This window comes from Lissotriton vulgaris, chromosome 8 (assembly GCF_964263255.1).
Source record: "Lissotriton vulgaris chromosome 8, aLisVul1.2, whole genome shotgun sequence".
Lineage (NCBI taxonomy): Eukaryota > Metazoa > Chordata > Amphibia > Caudata > Salamandridae > Lissotriton > Lissotriton vulgaris.
This window is the reverse complement of record NC_141696.1, coordinates 93,596,910-93,616,125: the sequence shown is the minus strand read 5'-3', so window position 1 is coordinate 93,616,125 and position 19,216 is coordinate 93,596,910. Positions and strand designations below refer to the sequence as shown.

General features: G+C 46.0%; 1 protein-coding gene across 1 annotated transcript; it reads left to right on the top strand.

Annotated features, from left to right (window-relative positions):
• Positions 1-14,888: 14,888 nt before the first annotated feature.
• On the top strand, positions 14,889-15,977 carry LOC147693505 (olfactory receptor 52K1-like). The gene has a single exon (XM_086933231.1). It carries the CDS (start codon positions 14,889-14,891, stop codon positions 15,825-15,827), a length of 939 nt encoding a protein of 312 aa, XP_086789357.1. The 3' UTR covers positions 15,828-15,977.
• The last annotated feature ends 3,239 nt before the right edge of the window (positions 15,978-19,216 follow it).

Here is a 19,216-nt window from a genome sequence, read left to right as displayed (position 1 = left end):
CAAACAGCTACTCACTCACCCAAACACCCACTTACGTACCCAAATACTCACCTATAGAGCCACTCACACAGGCATGTACTCACTAATATAGCCACTCATACAAATACTCACCCTCCCTTACAGTTACTAACATATTCACTCATCCATATAGCCCTCAAACACATGCGCCCATACAGTCACTGACACACTCACTCACCCACGCAGCCACTCATACACCGACCTAATCAACCAAACAGCCAATTCACAGGCACTCACCCAAATAAACAGCCACTCATACAGCCACTCACCCACCCATATAGCAAATCACACAAACAGACACACTCACTAATACAGCCATTGAAACAGGCACTGATTCACCCATAAAGCATTAGTGGGTCCTCCTCTAAGGCAGAAGAACTTTGTCCCACTGAACAAAAGAAAAAATAAAGTCATAATAATTATTGCTATCATTTTAGCTTTCCTATTTCAGTCAGTGACTAGCCAGACTGGGGGAAAAGTGATTTTTCTGCAATCACATGTCTGTATAAATTGTTTACATTTAATGGAATTTTGATGGATGAAATCTGTGAAATATGAACAGATGTGGCATTCCTTTAGTTGAAAACAATGACACTACAAATTGTGATCGACCCATTTACCCTTATGTGCATCTTTTATATTTATTAAAGTTGCGTTGTGTGTGACACCTATTTGTTTTTAAAATACCTCGACCGAGTGTAACAGTCACGACTCTGTGTGTGATCAAAACACGTTACCCCTGCGGATACTGACTAAATAAATACCTATGAAACTGCAGACCAGTGTAGCTCATGATTTTTCATCTGTGAATGTGAAATTCTTTGAAATAAAATATATCTATCTCGATATATATTACCTACTTGGGGACACCAATAGGTAGTTAGAGTTAGCACCTTGTATCCATAGGAAGAGTATTTTTTCATTTGCCAACATCTTTGGCATATTTCGATGAAGCTTACAAAATTTTCAAAACTAATATGCCACTCACTTCAGCTGCTGGGTGAAAGTATAGGAATAATCCATCAAGCGGGGGCCAAGAAAAAGGGAGGGTCCAAAAATGCTTTTTCTCCATGATAATTTTAATGAGCATTTAGACATGGCTGCAGCCCGAACTACTGAACGGAACTACACCAAGGGGGTCATTAGGATGGCGGACGGACCTGCGTCCATCCTTCACCCCCGAGGAAGAGGGACCGTCCGCATGGGCAGGACGGTCCCTCCATGCAAATTACATTTAACATTGCAGCAGATGCTGCTTCAAGCAGCACCCGCTGCAAGGTTAAAAAATGCATGTTTACCTTTGCATGCACAAAGCGGCAGGCACCGTGTGGTGCCTGCCGCTTCGTGCACTCACAGGCAGGGGAGTACCATAGGTACACCCCTTGTGCCCCCCCCCACCCCCCCTTTACCCCTGGGGGCCCATAACGGGCCCCCAAAGAAATGCCACCGTGGAAAGGCATAGGACCGCCGCCATCCTAATATGGCTGGCGGTGTCTGATAGACACCGCCACCCATGTTAGAGCTTTTCTGCCGCGGTCAGAAGGCGACCGTGGCGGAAAAGCGGCGGACGGAAAAAAGATGCCCCAGCCTTCCTAATCTGGCGGGTTAATCCGCATCCTCCGGGCCGGCGGTGGCTTCCTCCGGCCCGGAGGATGCGTTTTATCCGCTATCATAATCGGCCCCTAAATTTGGCTAAAATGTAGCTTCTGGTCCTCGAAGCAATCTTTTTATTAAATGGTGCAAATCTGTTCAGCAGTTCTTGAGACATTTAAAGAGTTCTCAGATATACAACTGTGGACCTGGTGGATCCGCGAACCCTCCCGATCTCGGGCATGTGATCTGATTGCCTGGCAACACTACAAACCAAGAAGGGTTGGCAGCTATCTTGTGACTCTGTTGAATCGAGTCATAAGCAAAAATGCTAAAAAAGAAGAGGGGGCAGGGTAGAAACATCCTGACCCCTAGGCCTTGTCAGGGTTAAAAACACATGTATTTTACATTTTTGGTGGATCCGTGAATCCAGTCGAAAATTTAAAAAACAAATAAAGCGCAGGTTCCCATGCTTCGTGTACTTTAGGCTTTCGCGTGGGCCAAGTCCAGGAGGCAATAAAAAAAAGATGCTGGCCCGCCATCACCCCAGGGCTGATTGAAGTCCCGGGGCCACACAGCCCTGCTGCAGCCCTGGGACTGTCACCCCTAAGGGCTAGCTCAAACAATGTCCCAGTGTGCCCACCCTGTTAAATTGAAGATTTCTATGGGAGGCATTTTGCTCTTGCTTGGTCAAAGCAGAGCACACTGTTTACACCCAGAGAGCTGCATCTTAGAACTCTCTGGGTGTATAAAGCAATGCCAGCTCCCATAGAAGGTGAGAGCCAGCTTGGACCGCAGGGACCTCCAGGCTTCCCCCGTCGTCCTCAAGTAGATGGCCATGCCCCCTCCCTTTAGGAAAATAAAAGAATTTGAAAAAGGCCCCGCCCCAGGGGATGGAGTACCTGGGCTGAATAGTAATTTAAGAAAATGAAAGGCCCGGCTCGTAGATGGAGCCTACCCTGCTCAAAATGGTTTAAGAAAGGGGGCCACACAGCCCCCTTTCGTAAAAAATAGGAAGAATTAAAAAAAAGCTGGCAAATTACCAAGGCTGCACCCCCATTCACCACTACTCTGCAAACGAGCCTCCTGACACACTCTTGTTTGGGGGATGAAGTCCCCTTCGCTGCTGAGTGTCCTTCGGGCCAACTAGCGCCCCTTTTTCCACCACTCTGTAAACAGGCCTCTCAGTGCACTGCTGGTGGGGCCATGAGGTCCCTTTGCCTCCTGAAGGCCTCAGGATTAAAGTGGACTTCATATCCCAAGCAGCAGTGCTCCAGGAGGTGCGTTGGCAAAGCGGTGGACAAAGGGTGCGTGGCCTCTGGCCACCTCTCAGCAATCCAATTGTGTGGGGCTTACTGGAGGTAACAAGAGAACTAGTTGGCCCCCAAGGACCTTCAAGAGCCAAGGGGAATTCATCCCCGAAATAGTAGTACTCCAGGAGGCATGTTTGCAGAGTGGAGGACGAAATGGGGCGTGGCCACCAAAAACCTCTCTGCAAACTCTCGGTGTGGGATTTGCTGGAGGTAACAGGAGGTGTAGTTGGCCCACAAGGACATTCAATAGCCATGGGAACTTCTTCCCCCTACTAGTAGTGCATCAGGAAGTGGGTTTGCAGAGTGGTGGAGAAAGGGGTCATGGTCTGCTACCAGATCTCAGCAATCTCACTGCATGGGACTTACTGGAGGTAATAGGAGGGGTAGTTGGCCCCCAAAGACATCCTTGGGTGACAACCCCTCCTGTTACCGCTAGTAAGTCCCACACAGCAGAATAACAGTGAAGTTATCAAAGGCTGCACCCCCTTTCTCCACCAAAGGTTACAGGGACGTGATAGTTAGGAATTAGCACTTAAATAACCTTAGAAATTCACTGACAAAACCAAATGTTACAGGGGTGGTAAAGTTAGGCTGACATTTCACTCGCACAAAATGAGAGTTACAGTTACCTAAGCAAACTATAACTTACACCCCCCACATTGCACTGGGTATGACCCCACATTTTACATCACTCTTGACATGGCCAGTGACATCACTGTTGACATCTCAAATGACACCAATGACAACATCACCGATGACACCATCCAAGCTTATTTTGTACACATTGCTCTATAAACGTGTAGGGTATTAGAACTAAGAAAGTAAGTGCTCAGAATATTATGAAGCACAATTACTACTATCATAGGTGAAGCAAGCTTGTGTTATGTGCATCATTGACCTTATACTATACACCTCATGGGTAGCTAATTCATGTTGACTATCAACCACAGACAAAAGTGTAACCTGTACTGCTCACAGTGTTCAATCTGTGTACAGCTGACCAGGTTAAGCCAAGTACCTCTAGGTACTCAAGCGCTGTTACATAACTAATGCCCTACTAAGGACAGTCTTTTCCTGTATCAAACCCCTCACAGTTACTGAACCTACATTGAGAAATTAGGTGGATGTGAGTTTAAAAGTTGGTACTGTAAATAGTGTTTACTTTATGGAGAGACTTTACTCTGCATCACACTGTTTGAAGACAGTAAGACTCTCATGAAAAATACACCACAGAGTATTTAAAAAATGTCATTAAAACCATATACAATCTATGCAAAACGTGTCCAATGATGTTATTTAAAATAACCAAGGTCTCAAAGTGTTAAAGATCATACGAGCTGCTGCCTTCATACTGAGGTAAAAACGTTACAGATAACCCATCTTCTGAAGTAATTCAAGCACATGTACATAGGTTAGGTAATAATTAACTAACAATTAATAATTGAATATTAATTAACTTCCCATCCTATACCCCTACAAACCAAACAGCCCACAAAAACAAATAACAAAAATAATTCAGAAATACATAAATTACATACTAAATATCAATCATTTAATTAAATAACTTTTTTTAAATAAGTCTTAATAATTTAATACCTAATTAACTTCACACCTGATCCTCCTACAAACCCAACAACCTGCTAAAATGACATAAATTACAATTGAAATGAATGAAAAAATCTGAATCACCTAAACTTTAACATAATGACGTGAATATTCTCAATACCAACTCATAAAATTAATAATTGAAAACAATATTTGTAACCACTATATTAGTGAAAACTATAATAAAAAACCTCAATGTTATTTAAACCATATTGCTCACCTCAAAAAATTATATTCTTGTCAACGATATTTGTGCATCACATTATGGGGGTCATTATGATTGCGGTTTTTCCGCATCCTCGGGGCCGGCGGAAGCCACCGCCGGCCCCGAGGATGCGGAAAAACCGCAGCGGACTGACCAAAGACCCACCGCCAGATTAGGATGGCTGGTGGGTCCTGGTTTCCGTCCGCAGCTTTTCCGCCGCGTCAGATTACAACCGCGGCGGAAAAGCTCTAATATGGTGACGGTGTCTTCCAGACACCGTCCACCATATTAGGATGGTCAGTAAATTATGCTTTTCCGCGGCGGGTTTTCCGCCGTGGAAAAGCATACGGAACTTCACTGCGGGGGCCCGTTGCGGGCCCCCTAGGTGAAGGGGGTGGTGGGGGGTGCACATGGGGGGTACCTATGGTACCCCCCTGCATTTGCATGCAGAAAGCGGCAGGCGCCGCGCGGTGCCTGCCTCTTTCTGCATGCAAATGCAATGCGTGCATTTTTAACATTGCCGTGGGTGCAGCTTGAAGCTGCACCCGCCGCAATGTTAAAAATAGAGGATGTGACCGCCAGGGTGGCGGTCACATCCTAATTGCACAGGAGGGAACTCCGCATGCCATGCGGAGGTTCCCTCCTGCTCTGGGGTCGCGGACGGATGCAAGTCCGTCCGCGATCCTAATCGACCCCTATGTGTGTGTGTCATGACATTTTTATTTCCAATATTTCTGTCTCCTGGTATTTTTAAAGCAATATGTTGTCCAAACACCCTCTTTCTTCTATCAGCTAGCAACAGTTGCAAAGGAAAACAGATGCAAAGGATAGAAGAAAAAGCAGGTGTAACAATATTAAGAGTCTAAAATGGAAAAACCTAATTTGGGGTTCCCCTCTTTAAGAAAGTAAACGATGAGTAAACCTTATCCTTTTCCTTAATAATTGGGTGAGCCGCGTCCTTGATCTCTTGATCTTCTCCTAAAGAATGGTTCTTTGCTGTTTATCAGACCATTAATGCTAGTAGGTGCAATGCATCAGGAGCAACGTTTGGTGAAACAGGAACACCATCATACCTCTGTGGTGCTTTTGTCCCACCAAACTTGCTGTTCCCCCACTCTATTTCAAGTAGTCAGAAGGATGATGTTCACTCCACTTGAGCCTCAGGCGACTCTCCTAGTGTAACCTCTGACCTGTTGACCTATCTGCCAAGGGCTGAAAAGTTACAATGATGGTCATCCCACCCTATTGAGGACATGGGTATCATCACTTATTTTCCCTGCCCAAGCATGGTCGACACAGACAAGGTAAAGGTAAAAATAGTATGGCCTTACACACTGGTAGAAATCTCCCTGTGCATCAGCAAACAGTTTTTTTTCTTTAATATAGCGCTCAGCTACTCCAAAGGAGTGTCCCGGCGCTTTAGCAGATTTGGGAACAGATGACCAGGAGTGGACAGACAAGGCAGAAATTATTGAACAAAGAGCCACGACTTTAGCTCCTTCCTGAAATTCAAGAGGCTGGTATTTAATCTCAGGGAAACAGGCAAGGAATTCCAGAGCTTGGGGGCTAGATGGCGGAAAGAACGCCCGCCCAGCCAGGCCCGTCTGGCAGGAGGAACAATTGCCAAGGCCAGAGAAGCTGACCTTAGTGTTCTCGATGGAAGATAGAAAGCCAGTCGGTTTCTGATATATTTAGCAACTGTGCCATGGAGCGCCTTGAAAGCTAGCGTCAGAGCCTTAAAGGCCACACATTTTATAATGGAGAGCCAATGAAGTTTTTTTAGTAATGCAGTCGCCCTTGTTCTGCGATGAAGACCGAAAATGGCTCTGGCAGCAGCATTTTGCACAACCTGCAGGTGAGAGATGAGAAACTCCGGCAGGCCCAGGTAGAGCACATTGGAATAATCCAGGCGGGAGCCTATCAGAGCCTGAACAGTCACTTTCCGGTGGCAGAGGGACAGCATTGGAAGGAATTTTCTAAGCATTTTTATGATGCCAAAACACTTGCCGACAAGGCCCAGGATCTGAGGTTTCAGCGTCAGTCCATCGTCGTTCTGCACTCACAGATTCTTGGCCTTGGGGGAGACAGCCATGGGAGGGAACATGTCCAGTGGCCACCAAGACTGCCACCTGGGGTCAGATGGACAGCCAAAGAATAGCAGCTCCGATTTGTCGGAATAGCATTTAAGGCTGTGTTGCTCAAACAACTTGAAGACCGCCCCTAAACAGCCTCTGATCTGCCCGCCATCGAAGTCAGCACCCTTCTGGCAAGTAAAGAGAAGCTGGGTGTCATCAGCATAGGACACGATCTGGGCACCATAGGACTCCGCCAGAGCCGCCAGGGGTGCCATATAGATGTTAAACAGGGTAGGGCTCAAAACAGAGCCCTGGGGCACCCCGACCTCCAATGGCGTCATCTCGGTGGAGAACGGAGGTGCCCAGACCGTTTGTCGGCGGCCAGCAAGGAAGGACTTAAACCAATTGAACACCGCTCCCCTCAGCCCGATCTCCTTCAGTCTGAACAACAGACCGCTGTGGGGAACGGTGTCAAAGGCCGCCGACAAGTCCAGCATAACCAGCATGGCCTTACCTCCCACATCCAACACCTCTCTGATGGCATCAGTGACCTCCAGTAATGCCGTCTCTGTGCTCATATTGGCGCAGAAGCCCGACTGGGTGTCATGCAAGATGTTATTGGTTTCCAAAAAATTGGAAAGAGAGGCGTGGACGTGCTTCTCCAAAACCTTAGCCAAGGCCGGGAGAAGGGAGATAGGCCTATAGTTGGCATGCAGCATCGGGTCCAGATTGGGCTTCTTCAAAAGCGGCAAGATCAGGGCGTGTTTCCAGGCCTGGGGGACCACACCTGTGCTGAATCGTTTCTGTCCACCATAAGCGTGGAAGGGTATACTCAGATGTGAGTCCCTTGCTCATTGCACCATCAGGATTCAAGCAAGCCGGTCCGAAGACGGCTGAAATGCCAGAAACCGGTCCCCGGAAGCTTGTTTCCTTCCCAGTATAAGAATTGGCTTGGTAGTTTGGTCTGCCCTGTTCCCGTGATGCACTGGGCCAGGGTCAGACTAATTTGCATGTAGCCAGGTTCTGAGCTGGGATGGTGCAGTGAGCTAAAAAACGGTGATGGATCAAGCCCTGATCTTTGGACTGGGTAAGAGTGGTCTGCTTAATTCAGAAACTCTGTTCATCACCACCCCCTTTTCTGAATCGTTTTTGTCCACCATAAGCGTGGAAGGGTATACTCAGATGTGAGTCCCTTGCTCATTGCACCATCAGGATTCAAGCAAGCCGGGCCGAAGACGGCTGAAATGCCAGAAACCGGTCCCCGGAAGCTTGTTTCCTTCCCAGTATAAGAATTGGCTTGGTAGTTTGGTCTGCCCTGTTCCCGTGATGCACTGGGCCAGGGTCAGACTAATTTGCATGTAGCCAGGTTCTGAGCTGGGATGGTGCAGTGAGCTAAAAAACGGTGATGGATCAAGCCCTGATCTTTGGACTGGGTAAGAGTGGTCAGCTTAATTCAGACACTCTGTTCATCACCACCCCCTTTTCTGAATCGTTTTTGTCCACCATTAGTGTGGAAGGGTATACTCAGATGTGAGTCCCTTGCTCATTGCACCATCAGGATTCAAGCAAGCCGGGCCGAAGACGGCTGAAATGCCAGAAACCGGTCCCCGGAAGCTTGTTTCCTTCCCAGTATAAGAATTGGCTTGGTAGTTTGGTCTGCCCTGTTCCCGTGATGCACTGGGCCAGGGTCAGACTAATTTGCATGTAGCCAGGTTCTGAGCTGGGATGGTGCAGTGAGCTAAAAAATGGTGATGGATCAAGCCCTGATCTTTGGACTAAGTAAGAGTGGTCTGCTTAATTCAGACACTCTGTTCATCACCACCCCCTTTTCTGAATCGTTTTCGTCCACCATAAGCGTGGAAGGGTATACTCAGATGAGAGTCCCTTGCTCAATGCACCATCAGGATTCAAGCAAGCCGGGCCGAAGACGGCTGAAATGCCAGAAACCGGTCCCCTGAAGCTTGTTTCCTTCCCAGTATAAGAATTGGCTTGGTAGTTTGGTCTGCCCTGTTCCCGTGATGCACTGGGCCAGGGTCAGACTAATTTGCATGTAGCCAGGTTCTGAGCTGGGATGGTGCAGTGAGCTAAAAAACGGTGATGGATCAAGCCCTGATCTTTGGACTGGGTAAGAGTAGTCTGCTTAATTCAGACACTCTGTTCATCACCATTCCCTTTTCTGAATCGTTTTTGTCCACCATAAGCGTGGAAGGGTATACTCAGATGTGAGTTCCTTGCTCATTGCACCATCAGGATTCAAGCAAACCCGGCCGAAGACGGCTGCAATGCCAGAAACCGGTCCCCGGAAGCTTGTTTCCTTCCCAGTATAAGAATTGGCTTGGTAGTTTGGTCTGCCCTGTTCCCGTGATGCACTGGGCCAGGGTCAGACTAATTTGCATGTAGCCAGGTTCTGAGCTGGGATGGTGCAGTGAGCTAAAAAACGTTGATGGATCAAGCCCTGATCTTTGGACTGGGTAAGAGTGGTCTGCTTAATTCAGACACTCTGTTCATCACCACCCCCTTTTCTGAATCGTTTTTGTCCACCATAAGCGTGGAAGGGTATACTCAGATGTGAGTCCCTTGCTCATTGCACCATCAGGATTCAAGCAAGCCTGGCCGAAGATGGCTGAAATGCCAGAAACCGGTCCCCGGAAGCTTGTTTCCTTCCCAGTATAAGAATTGGCTTGGTAGTTTGGTCTGCCCTGTTCCCGTGATGCACTGGGCCAGGGTCAGACTAATTTGCATGTAGCCAGGTTCTGAGCTGGGATGGTGCAGTGAGCTAAAAAATGGTGATGGATCAAGCCCTGATCTTTGGACTCAGTAAGAGTGGTCTGCTTAATTCAGACACTCTGTTCATCACCACCCCCTTTTCTGAATCGTTTTTGTCCACCATAAGCGTGGAAGGGTATACTCAGATGTGAGTCCCTTCCTCAATGCACCATCAGGATTCAAGCAAGCCGGGCCGAAGACGGCTGAAATGCCAGAAACCGGTCCCCGGAAGCTTGTTTCCTTCCCAGTATAAGAATTGGCTTGGTAGTTTGGTCTGCCCTGTTCCCGTGATGCACTGGGCCAGGGTCAGACTAATTTGCATGTAGCCAGGTTCTGAGCTGGGATGGTGCAGTGAGCTAAAAAACGGTGATGGATCAAGCCCTGATCTTTGGACTGGGTAAGAGTAGTCTGCTTAATTCAGACACTCTGTTCATCACCATTCCCTTTTCTGAATCGTTTTTGTCCACCATCAGCGTGGAAGGGTATACTCAGATGTGAGTTCCTTGCTCATTGCACCAGCAGGATTCAAGCAAACCCGGCCGAAGACGGCTGCAATGCCAGAAACCGGTCCCCGGAAGCTTGTTTCCTTCCCAGTATAAGAATTGGCTTGGTAGTTTGGTCTGCCCTGTTCCCGTGATGCACTGGGCCAGGGTCAGACTAATTTGCATGTAGCCAGGTTCTGAGCTGGGATGGTGCAGTGAGCTAAAAAACGGTGATGGATCAAGCCCTGATCTTTGGACTGGGTAAGAGTGGTCTGCTTAATTCAGACACTCTGTTCATCACCACCCCCTTTTCTGAATCGTTTTTGTCCACCATAAGCGTGGAAGGGTATACTCAGATGTGAGTCCCTTGCTCATTGCACCATCAGGATTCAAGCAAGCCGGGCAGAAGACGGCTGAAATGCCAGAAACCGGTCCCCGGAAGCTTGTTTCCTTCCCAGTATAAGAATTGGCTTGGTAGTTTGGTCTGCCCTGTTCCCGTGATGCACTGGGCCAGGGTCAGACTAATTTGCATGTAGCCAGGTTTTGAGCTGGGATGGTGCAGTGAGATAAAAAACGGTGATGGATCAAGCCCTGATCTTTGGACTGGGTAAGAGTGGTCTGCTTAATTCAGACACTCTGTTCATCACCACCCCCTTTTCTGAATCGTTTTTGTCCACGATAAGCGTGGAAGGGTATACTCAGATGTGAGTCCCTTGCTCAATGCACCATCAGGATTCACGCAAGCCGGGCCGAAGACGGCTGAAATGCCAGAAACCGGTCCCCGGAAGCTTGTTTCCTTCCCAGTATAAGAATTGGCTTGGTAGTTTTGTCTGCCCTGTTCCCGTGATGCACTGGGCCAGGGTCAGACTAATTTGCATGTAGCCAGGTTCTGAGCTGGGATGGTGCAGTGAGCTAAAAAACGGTGATGGATCAAGCCCTGATCTTTGGACTGGGTAAGAGTAGTCTGCTTAATTCAGACACTCTGTTCATCACCACCCCCTTTTCTGAATCGTTTTTGTCCACCATAAGCGTGGAAGGGTATACTCAGATGTGAGTCCCTTGCTCATTGCACCATCAGGATTCAAGCAAGCCGGGCCGAAGACGGCTGAAATGCCAGAAACCGGTCCCCGGAAGCTTGTTTCCTTCCCAGTATAAGAATTGGCTTGGTAGTTTGGTCTGCCCTGTTCCCGTGATGCACTGGGCCAGGGTCAGACTAATTTGCATGTAGCCAGGTTCTGAGCTGGGATGGTGCAGTGAGATAAAAAACGGTGATGGATCAAGCCCTGATCTTTGGACTGGGTAAGAGTGGTCTGCTTAATTCAGACACTCTGTTCATCACCACCCCCTTTTCTGAATCGTTTTTGTCCACGATAAGCGTGGAAGGGTATACTCAGATGTGAGCCCATAGCTCATTGCACCATCAGGATTCAAGCAAGCCGGGCCGAAGACGGCTGAAATGCCAGAAACCGGTCCCCGGAAGCTTGTTTCCTTCCCAGTATAAGAATTGGCTTGGTAGTTTGGTCTGCCCTGTTCCCGTGATGCACTGGGCCAGGGTCAGACTAATTTGCATGTAGCCAGGTTCTGAGCTGGGATGGTGCAGTGAGATAAAAAACGGTGATGGATCAAGCCCTGATCTTTGGACTGGGTAAGAGTGGTCTGCTTAATTCAGACACTCTGTTCATCACCACCCCCTTTTCTGAATCGTTTTTGTCCACGATAAGCGTGGAAGGGTATACTCAGATGTGAGCCCATAGCTCATTGCACCATCAGGATTCAAGCAAGCCGGGCCGAAGACGGCTGAAATGCCAGAAACCGGTCCCCGGAAGCTTGTTTCCTTCCCAGTATAAGAATTGGCTTGGTAGTTTGGTCTGCCCTGTTCCCGTGATGCACTGGGCCAGGGTCAGACTAATTTGCATGTAGCCAGGTTCTGAGCTGGGATGGTGCAGTGAGCTAAAAAACGGTGATGGATCAAGCCCTGATCTTTGTACTGGGTAAGAGTAGTCTGCTTAATTCAGACACTCTGTTCATCACCACCCCCTTTTCTGAATCGTTTTTGTCCACCATAAGCGTGGAAGGGTATACTCAGATGTGAGTTCCTTGCTCATTGCACCATCAGGATTCAAGCAAGCCGGGCCGAAGACGGCTGAAATGCCAGAAACCGGTCCCCGGAAGCTTGTTTCCTTCCCAGTATAAGAATTGGCTTGATAGTTTGGTCTGCCCTGTTCCCGTGATGCACTGGGCCAGGGTCAGACTAATTTGCATGTAGCCAGGTTCTGAGCTGGGATGGTGCAGTGAGCTAAAAAATGGTGATGGATCAAGCCCTGATCTTTGGACTAAGTAAGAGTGGTCTGCTTAATTCAGACACTCTGTTCATCACCACCCCCTTTTCTGAATTGTTTTTGTCCACGATAAGCGTGGAAGGGTATACTCAGATGTGAGTCCCTTGCTCAATGCACCATCAGGATTCACGCAAGCCGGGCCGAAGACGGCTGAAATGCCAGAAACCGGTCCCTGGAAGCTTGTTTGCCTCCCAGTATAAGAATTGGCTTGGTAGTTTGGTCTGCCCTGTTCCCGTGATGCACTGGGCCAGGGTCAGACTAATTTGCATGTAGCCAGGTTCTGAGCTGGGATGGTGCAGTGAGCTAAAAAACGGTGATGGATCAAGCCCTGATCTTTGTACTGGGTAAGAGTGGTCTGCTTAATTCAGACACTCTGTTCATCACCACCCCCTTTTCTGAAGCAGTGAACAATTGAGCACCCGGTTGACCAGATCGTTTATCACTAGGGCCATTTTGCCCAGGCACTTTGCAGGACAAGAGTCAAGAGGTGAGCCGGACTTAAGCTTAGACATCAGATCTAGAGAAGAAGCCAACGAAAGGAAAGGAAAGTTAGCAATGATAGGTCCGTCACCAGGAAGGGGGGCAGAGGAAAAGGCACATATTTCAGATGGAGTAGTCAGTGTGGTGGAAGGAAAAGAGTCTTGGATGGTTTGAATTTTGGAGATAAAAAAAGTGGCCAATTTCGACACCCAAAGTTCAGAATGATGGTGCGTGGGCAAAACAGAACTAGGTGAAATGAATTCTTCAACTATAAGAAACATTTCCTTGCTGGCTACAGTGGCGACCTCAATTCTTCTAGCAAGATAAGCTTTCTTTTCTAAGGTAATGCTGCCGTGATATGCCTTAATGGATTCTTTAGAAGCATTCTTCTACAGAGGATCATAGTGACGGCGCCAAGCTCTTCCCGCCTTTTTACAACTGCGCCGCATGTCCGCTAGGGAAGCTGAAAACCACGGGGCAGATGCCCGCTTGCAGCTTTTACAGGAGGTCGAGGCGGGTGCAAGTTCATCAAATCTCTCCTCCAACCAACTCTGCAAGAGAGCAAGATCAGTCTCAAGGCTGCCTGACAACAGGCACGGATGGTCAGAGAGAGCTTGTGCCAGCATAAGCGGGGTCACTCGATTGAAAGCTCTCGTTGTCTGGCGCACACACTCTAACGGTAGCGTTAAGGGTTTATTACTGTGATTTATATTAAAAATCTCCAGCTTTGAGTTTTTTTTCCCTATAGGAAAACATTTGCTGAGTGAGTGCTTTAAATATAGTGCATGCATAAATGTATACAAGGGGCTGTGGTAAAAATGTTCAGGGGCTGTTGTAAGGTTGTTTGTGGGGAGTGGTGTGGACAGTAAAGGATGGATGGGAGAATGTTGGCTGGATGGGTAGAGCGTGTTCTCCTCCTCTGTGCCTTGTCTGAGGTTTCTGAAGGGGTCATAAAAGAGGTCCGGACTACAATGCAGCCTTTTCCCAAATTGGATTTTTCTGGGGGGATGTTTGTGGATGATTATGTGAAATCCTTGCCGGACATGTTTGCTGTGCTGGTAGCAAGCAGAAATCTTGCCTTTATTTTCTTCATATCTTAGCTCACTTGCTACATGCTGTTTTGTCAAGCTAATCTGTGTGAGTGAGTGTGTGTTTGTGTGTGCTTGCACTGTAAGTACTGAACCCTGACAAATACACACAAAACAATCGCTGTTAGGACCAGTGCGCTATGGATCCAGTCGATATATTATGTCAGATAATTTTTAGTGAGTGTATAGAAAACTAAAAGCTTCATTATATTTGCTTTGGTTTGCTTTTTACCTGCCCCAGTATCAAGTAAATACACCATATATTAACCTCAATGACCGGTCCACGTGTATATATAGATATGTTATGCCTATGCACTGCTGTGAGAGATGTGCTTCAAAATGAATGTCTAGATTATGGCACTCATTCTACAGTGTATATGTTGTCATTATGCAATTGTGAGGTTTGCAAGAAAGATGTTATTGAACCTACTGACCAAGGAAGAGCATTTAACAAAATTCATGAATGAAAATAACATAAATCTATGAACTATGTTCTCATGCAGAACTGTGATACACATCCGGTACAGATTAAGGTCAAACCCCAGTGTATACTGCCAAAGCGAGTAGATATCACTAATGTGGGAAAGCCGGGACTAAAAACCTTTCTAAGATGCTCCTTTTTTGGTACAGAGGTGCAGGAACAGAGGGAAATTAGCACTAAAGGAATGATATTCCAGTATGAACCCAGATAAATATCTAATCCAGTGCAGCAAGATCATTGTTCAACTACTACACAAAGAACCTTTTTCAACTTGATACTGTCACATTTGTCATTTACTATGAGGCAGATAGAGATTACCTTTAATAACGGTCTTCAATTACGCCTCTCTGATGTTGCAGCCATACCTCAGTTATTGCTCTTGTTTTTGTTTTGTTATAGGAAAGAAGATTCCAAGAAATGCTGATCTACATCTGCTACCAAATACCATGGGTGAATTCAACATCAGCAATGCCAGCCCTTCAGCATTTTTTCTGATGGGCATTCCAGGCCTTGAAGTTCTCTATATTTGGATAGCAATTCCCTACTTCTCAGCTTATATCCTTGCCTTTCAGGGCAATCTGGTCCTTTTATTTATCATCAAAATAGAGGCAAAACTTCATGAACCCATGTACCTATTCCTTTGTATGTTGTCCACCATCGACCTGGTTTTATCCGCTTCGACAATGCCCAAAATGCTGGCCATCCTTTGGTTTGATTCCAGAGAAATTTCTTTTCATGGCTGCCTCACCCAGATGTTTTTTATCTATTCTTTTGCTATGATGGAATCTTCAGTGCTTTTGGCCATGGCCTTTGACCGCTATGTTGCTATATGCAATCCGCTGAGATACAAGAGCATCCTGACCAATCTGGTCATTGTTAAAATAGGACTAGCAGCTGTAGCCAGAGCTGTTGCTGTGGTGATTCCATTGCCCATTCTGTTGAGAAGAATGCCCTTCTGCAAGTCTGTTGTGATCCAGCATTCATACTGTGAACACATGGCTGTTCTGAAACTGGTCTGTGCTGATACAACGCTCAACAATATCTATGGCTTTGCTGCACTCTTGTTTGTTGTTGGCTCAGACTTGATGTTTATTGTTATGTCTTATGTGTTGATACTTCGGGCTGTCTTCAGGCTGACATCCACAGACACACGTCTGAAACCGATTGGCACCTGCACCTCACATATTTGTGCTATATTAGTGTTTTATATCCCAGTAGTTCTCACTTCTATCATACACAGGTTTGGCCATGATGTCCCACTTCATATTCATATATTGCTGGCCACCTGCTACCTGATGGGACCACCAGTGCTAAACCCAATCATTTATGGTGTCCAAACAAAACACATAAGGCAAAGGGTGGAGAGATTCTTAAACATAACTTAGTCTGGATTGATGTGCCTATTCGACATAGAAAATAACAGTCATGCTAGGGAAGTCTTACTGGCCTTAAGAATGCAGGAGTGTTGTTGCATTATCATAGCATCTTACATACCATGATACACCATGTTTTTCAGAGGGGGAAAGGGTGAGCCATTCCCCCTGCCACAAATGTTCTGTAGGACAAAGCCAATGATGTGTCATCTTAGTGACAGCTTCAAAACATAATGAAAAGAAAAATGTTTAGAAGCGGTTCATATATATCTTTTCTAATGGAGGAATATAGCTCCTTCCAACGCATGCGATTTGAGTGCATGCCATTACAACATGGTTGTTGGGGGTGTGCTGGACTTAGTAATGGTATAATTTATATTCCTACTCCAGTTTGCAAAAAAGCAAGGAAGGTGTTAGATTTTGAATCTAATACCAGTGCGCCTCCAACTGCAAGTCGTTGTAATGACTTGCGATGTGATGGTATTGCATACTAACAACGCGGTAGTTGTAGCAACAGCGATGTAATGGCAGTGCGTTGTGGAGACAGCGCACTGCCACCTTAATGGAGTTCAGCCACCAATTGTTGAAAAATAGGAGAAACAACATGACACTGCGAAATAACTTCTCATTCTACACCTAATACTATAATTAGGGCTGCCACTTGTCCTGAAAAATCCCCTTTCATCCTGCTTGGCTGGCTCATTTCGGAAAGTCTATTTCATTCAACTTTTTTATTGTGGATTCACATGGTGCACTTTGTAGTACATTTTGTAATACTACAGCAATACTGCAAAGCTTACTAAAAATTTCTGTTCACAGACAGTACTTTTTTTAGTAACTAACACTTTTGCAGTGAGAGTCCCTACCTCCATTACATTCAATAGCAGGGTATTGCAGTCCCAGTAGTTGACCAAGGGCAGTGCTGTACTTACTACAAAAGTGTACGTTATTACAATAGTGCAGTTTGTGAATACCAAACAGTAGAAAACCTACCAAAAAGTGTAAACGTACAAAAAAATATGAATCCTTTGTGAATCAGGCCCTCAGTCTTCCCATTTACGTCTGGCATAAAGACACCCATAACATTCTTCCAGTCTATAGCCTATATAATAATATATAACGCTTTACTGTACCATGCAAATTTTATTTCGGGTCAAAGGAAAGACCTTTAGTATTTGCAGAGTCAAGCAGAATTTTGCATATCTGGAAGAGAGAAATGCTAAGAAGCAACGAGTAACCAACCACCACAGCACAATGCACACCCGCCCTCCAGGAAGCTGTTGTGTAGGGTGCAGTGAGGCATGAGGCATGGCAAATGCCCTTGAATGAAGAAAATAATTATAGTATTTTTTATTTCTCTTGGTGCCCATAGGTGGCATCTGGTACCTGCTCTAGTGTTAATTACCATTGGAGCTATACTTACTTCACCACTGTTATGTATGGACACAGGGGCATGAACATCTTAAAGATTCATGGGGTCCTGGGCCAAACATATTTTGGGGGCCACCTGTTTGGAACAGCTTTGCATTTATGATCAAATTTCAGTTCTTTCATGCCCTCTTTGGTCAAGTCACTCACAATGCACAGATGCACATTTTAACAGTGTTTATATCCAACATTCTGGGATAGTGACTTTTGTTGTCAATATTGCAACACAGCAGCAGCTCACTATTATTACTGCAAGTAATCTCTGTGAAGCCATCCCATTTCTCATATGTGAGGTCCTGCTTTGATCTAAAAGAATTTTTTTTAATGAATGCTGCATGAAACTAAATTTCTCTGCATCATGTCTGTAATAGACTCTCACACATCACCAACGTTCAAAATAATTGAAAGGAAAATTGAATTTCTAACAATCTGAGAACTGACCTGACACTATTAGGGCGGGGGGCAGATCCACAGCCCATTTTGCCCATGCCATAAAATGTTTCTGCATAGGGGTGGTGCAGTGCTAATTAATATGTGCAGACACAGGTACTTCAGATGTGCCCTGAACCACATCACTCCGTTTCCGAGCCAATTTATTAATTCAAGCCACGTGATGGCTGGGACCCCCGCTACTCCGGATAGGAGAGAACAGTCCACCAATCAATCATTTGGTGCACACTACATTAAAGCTATACATTAAGGGTGGGCATAGTTGGTGGAGTACTACTACGTGGAATTCCACGAAGTTGAACAAATACTCAGTGAATTCCACAACTTCACTCCGTCTGACTCCCAATTAATAAAACAGAGACCTCATTTAATTTTGGTAAAATAACAAGTAGCTCTGTCTTTACATGCTAAAATGCATATAGTCATTTCACAAAAGTGAAAATAAAAATTTAGCAAGCAGTGAGAGAGGTAATGATTTGGGTTCCTCCCTAACCTAGGGAGGGAACCAAGCAGATACCTTGAAAACAAAGAGCACATCTTGCTGAACGATTCGGTGGTGGTCCCATCATCTTAGGGCCACCCAAAGCACAGTTATGGGCAAAAATACAATCCCAACCAAAGGCCCTGCAAAGCATTATGGGACGGGATATCAAAATAATTCTACAAAGAGCTGCAGTTCAACTAATCGTTACTAGGTGTCCCTCACAAGTCAAATGCAAAAGCAGTGAAACCCTTTCATGAAGCTGCAGTTCCACAAGTCCTTACTAGGTCTCCCTCATGACTTGAGGGACACCTAGCAATGACTAGTTGAACTGCAGCTCTTTGTAGAAAGTATAGTATTAGCTCTAAGCTCAGCCTGAGAGCTGCTTCCCCTTGAGGAATGTTTTGATATTGTATACTATAATATCCACTGCCCACTGCTAATCTCGGGCCCTGATGCTTTTCAGGACCTTTGGTTGGGATTGTATTTTTGCCCGTAACTGTGCTGGGTATGGTCCTCAGAGGATGGGACCACCACTAAATTGTTCAGCATGATATGCTCTTTGTGTTCATGGCATCTGCTTGGTCCTCCCCTTAGGTTAGGGGGACCCCAAATCATCACCTCTCTCATTGCCTAATATTTTTCATTTTCAAAGTTCAGTTTTGTAAATTGGTTATATGCTTTGTAGCATGTAAAGTTTCTTTATCAAAGCATTTGTGGGTGCAGTTTAATAGCTGACTGTGCTACGTGGAGGAACTGAATTTTTGCCTGAATGGAATGCGTAGTTAACAAATCTAGTCTGCTAGCAGAGCGGAGTTCATTGCCCAGGGTTACTATACATCCATTTGTCGTGAATACTGCTGGAAGCGCAGTAGCACCAGAACAGTTTGCACACAGGGCCAAGTTTTGCATTTTTTATCCTCATCTGAAATATAGGTTTGGTGCTAGATCCTTACCTTATGTAATCTGTGTTATTGATGTATCCATCTCTCTCTGCTACACCTTTGGCACTAACTGCACCTGGAGCTCGGTCAACAAAATC

What these genes read in the sequence shown, in the direction of transcription:
- LOC147693505 (XM_086933231.1), top strand. Translation starts at nt 14,889, where the DNA reads ATGGGTGAATTCAACATCAGCAATGCCAGCCCTTCAGCATTTTTTCTG.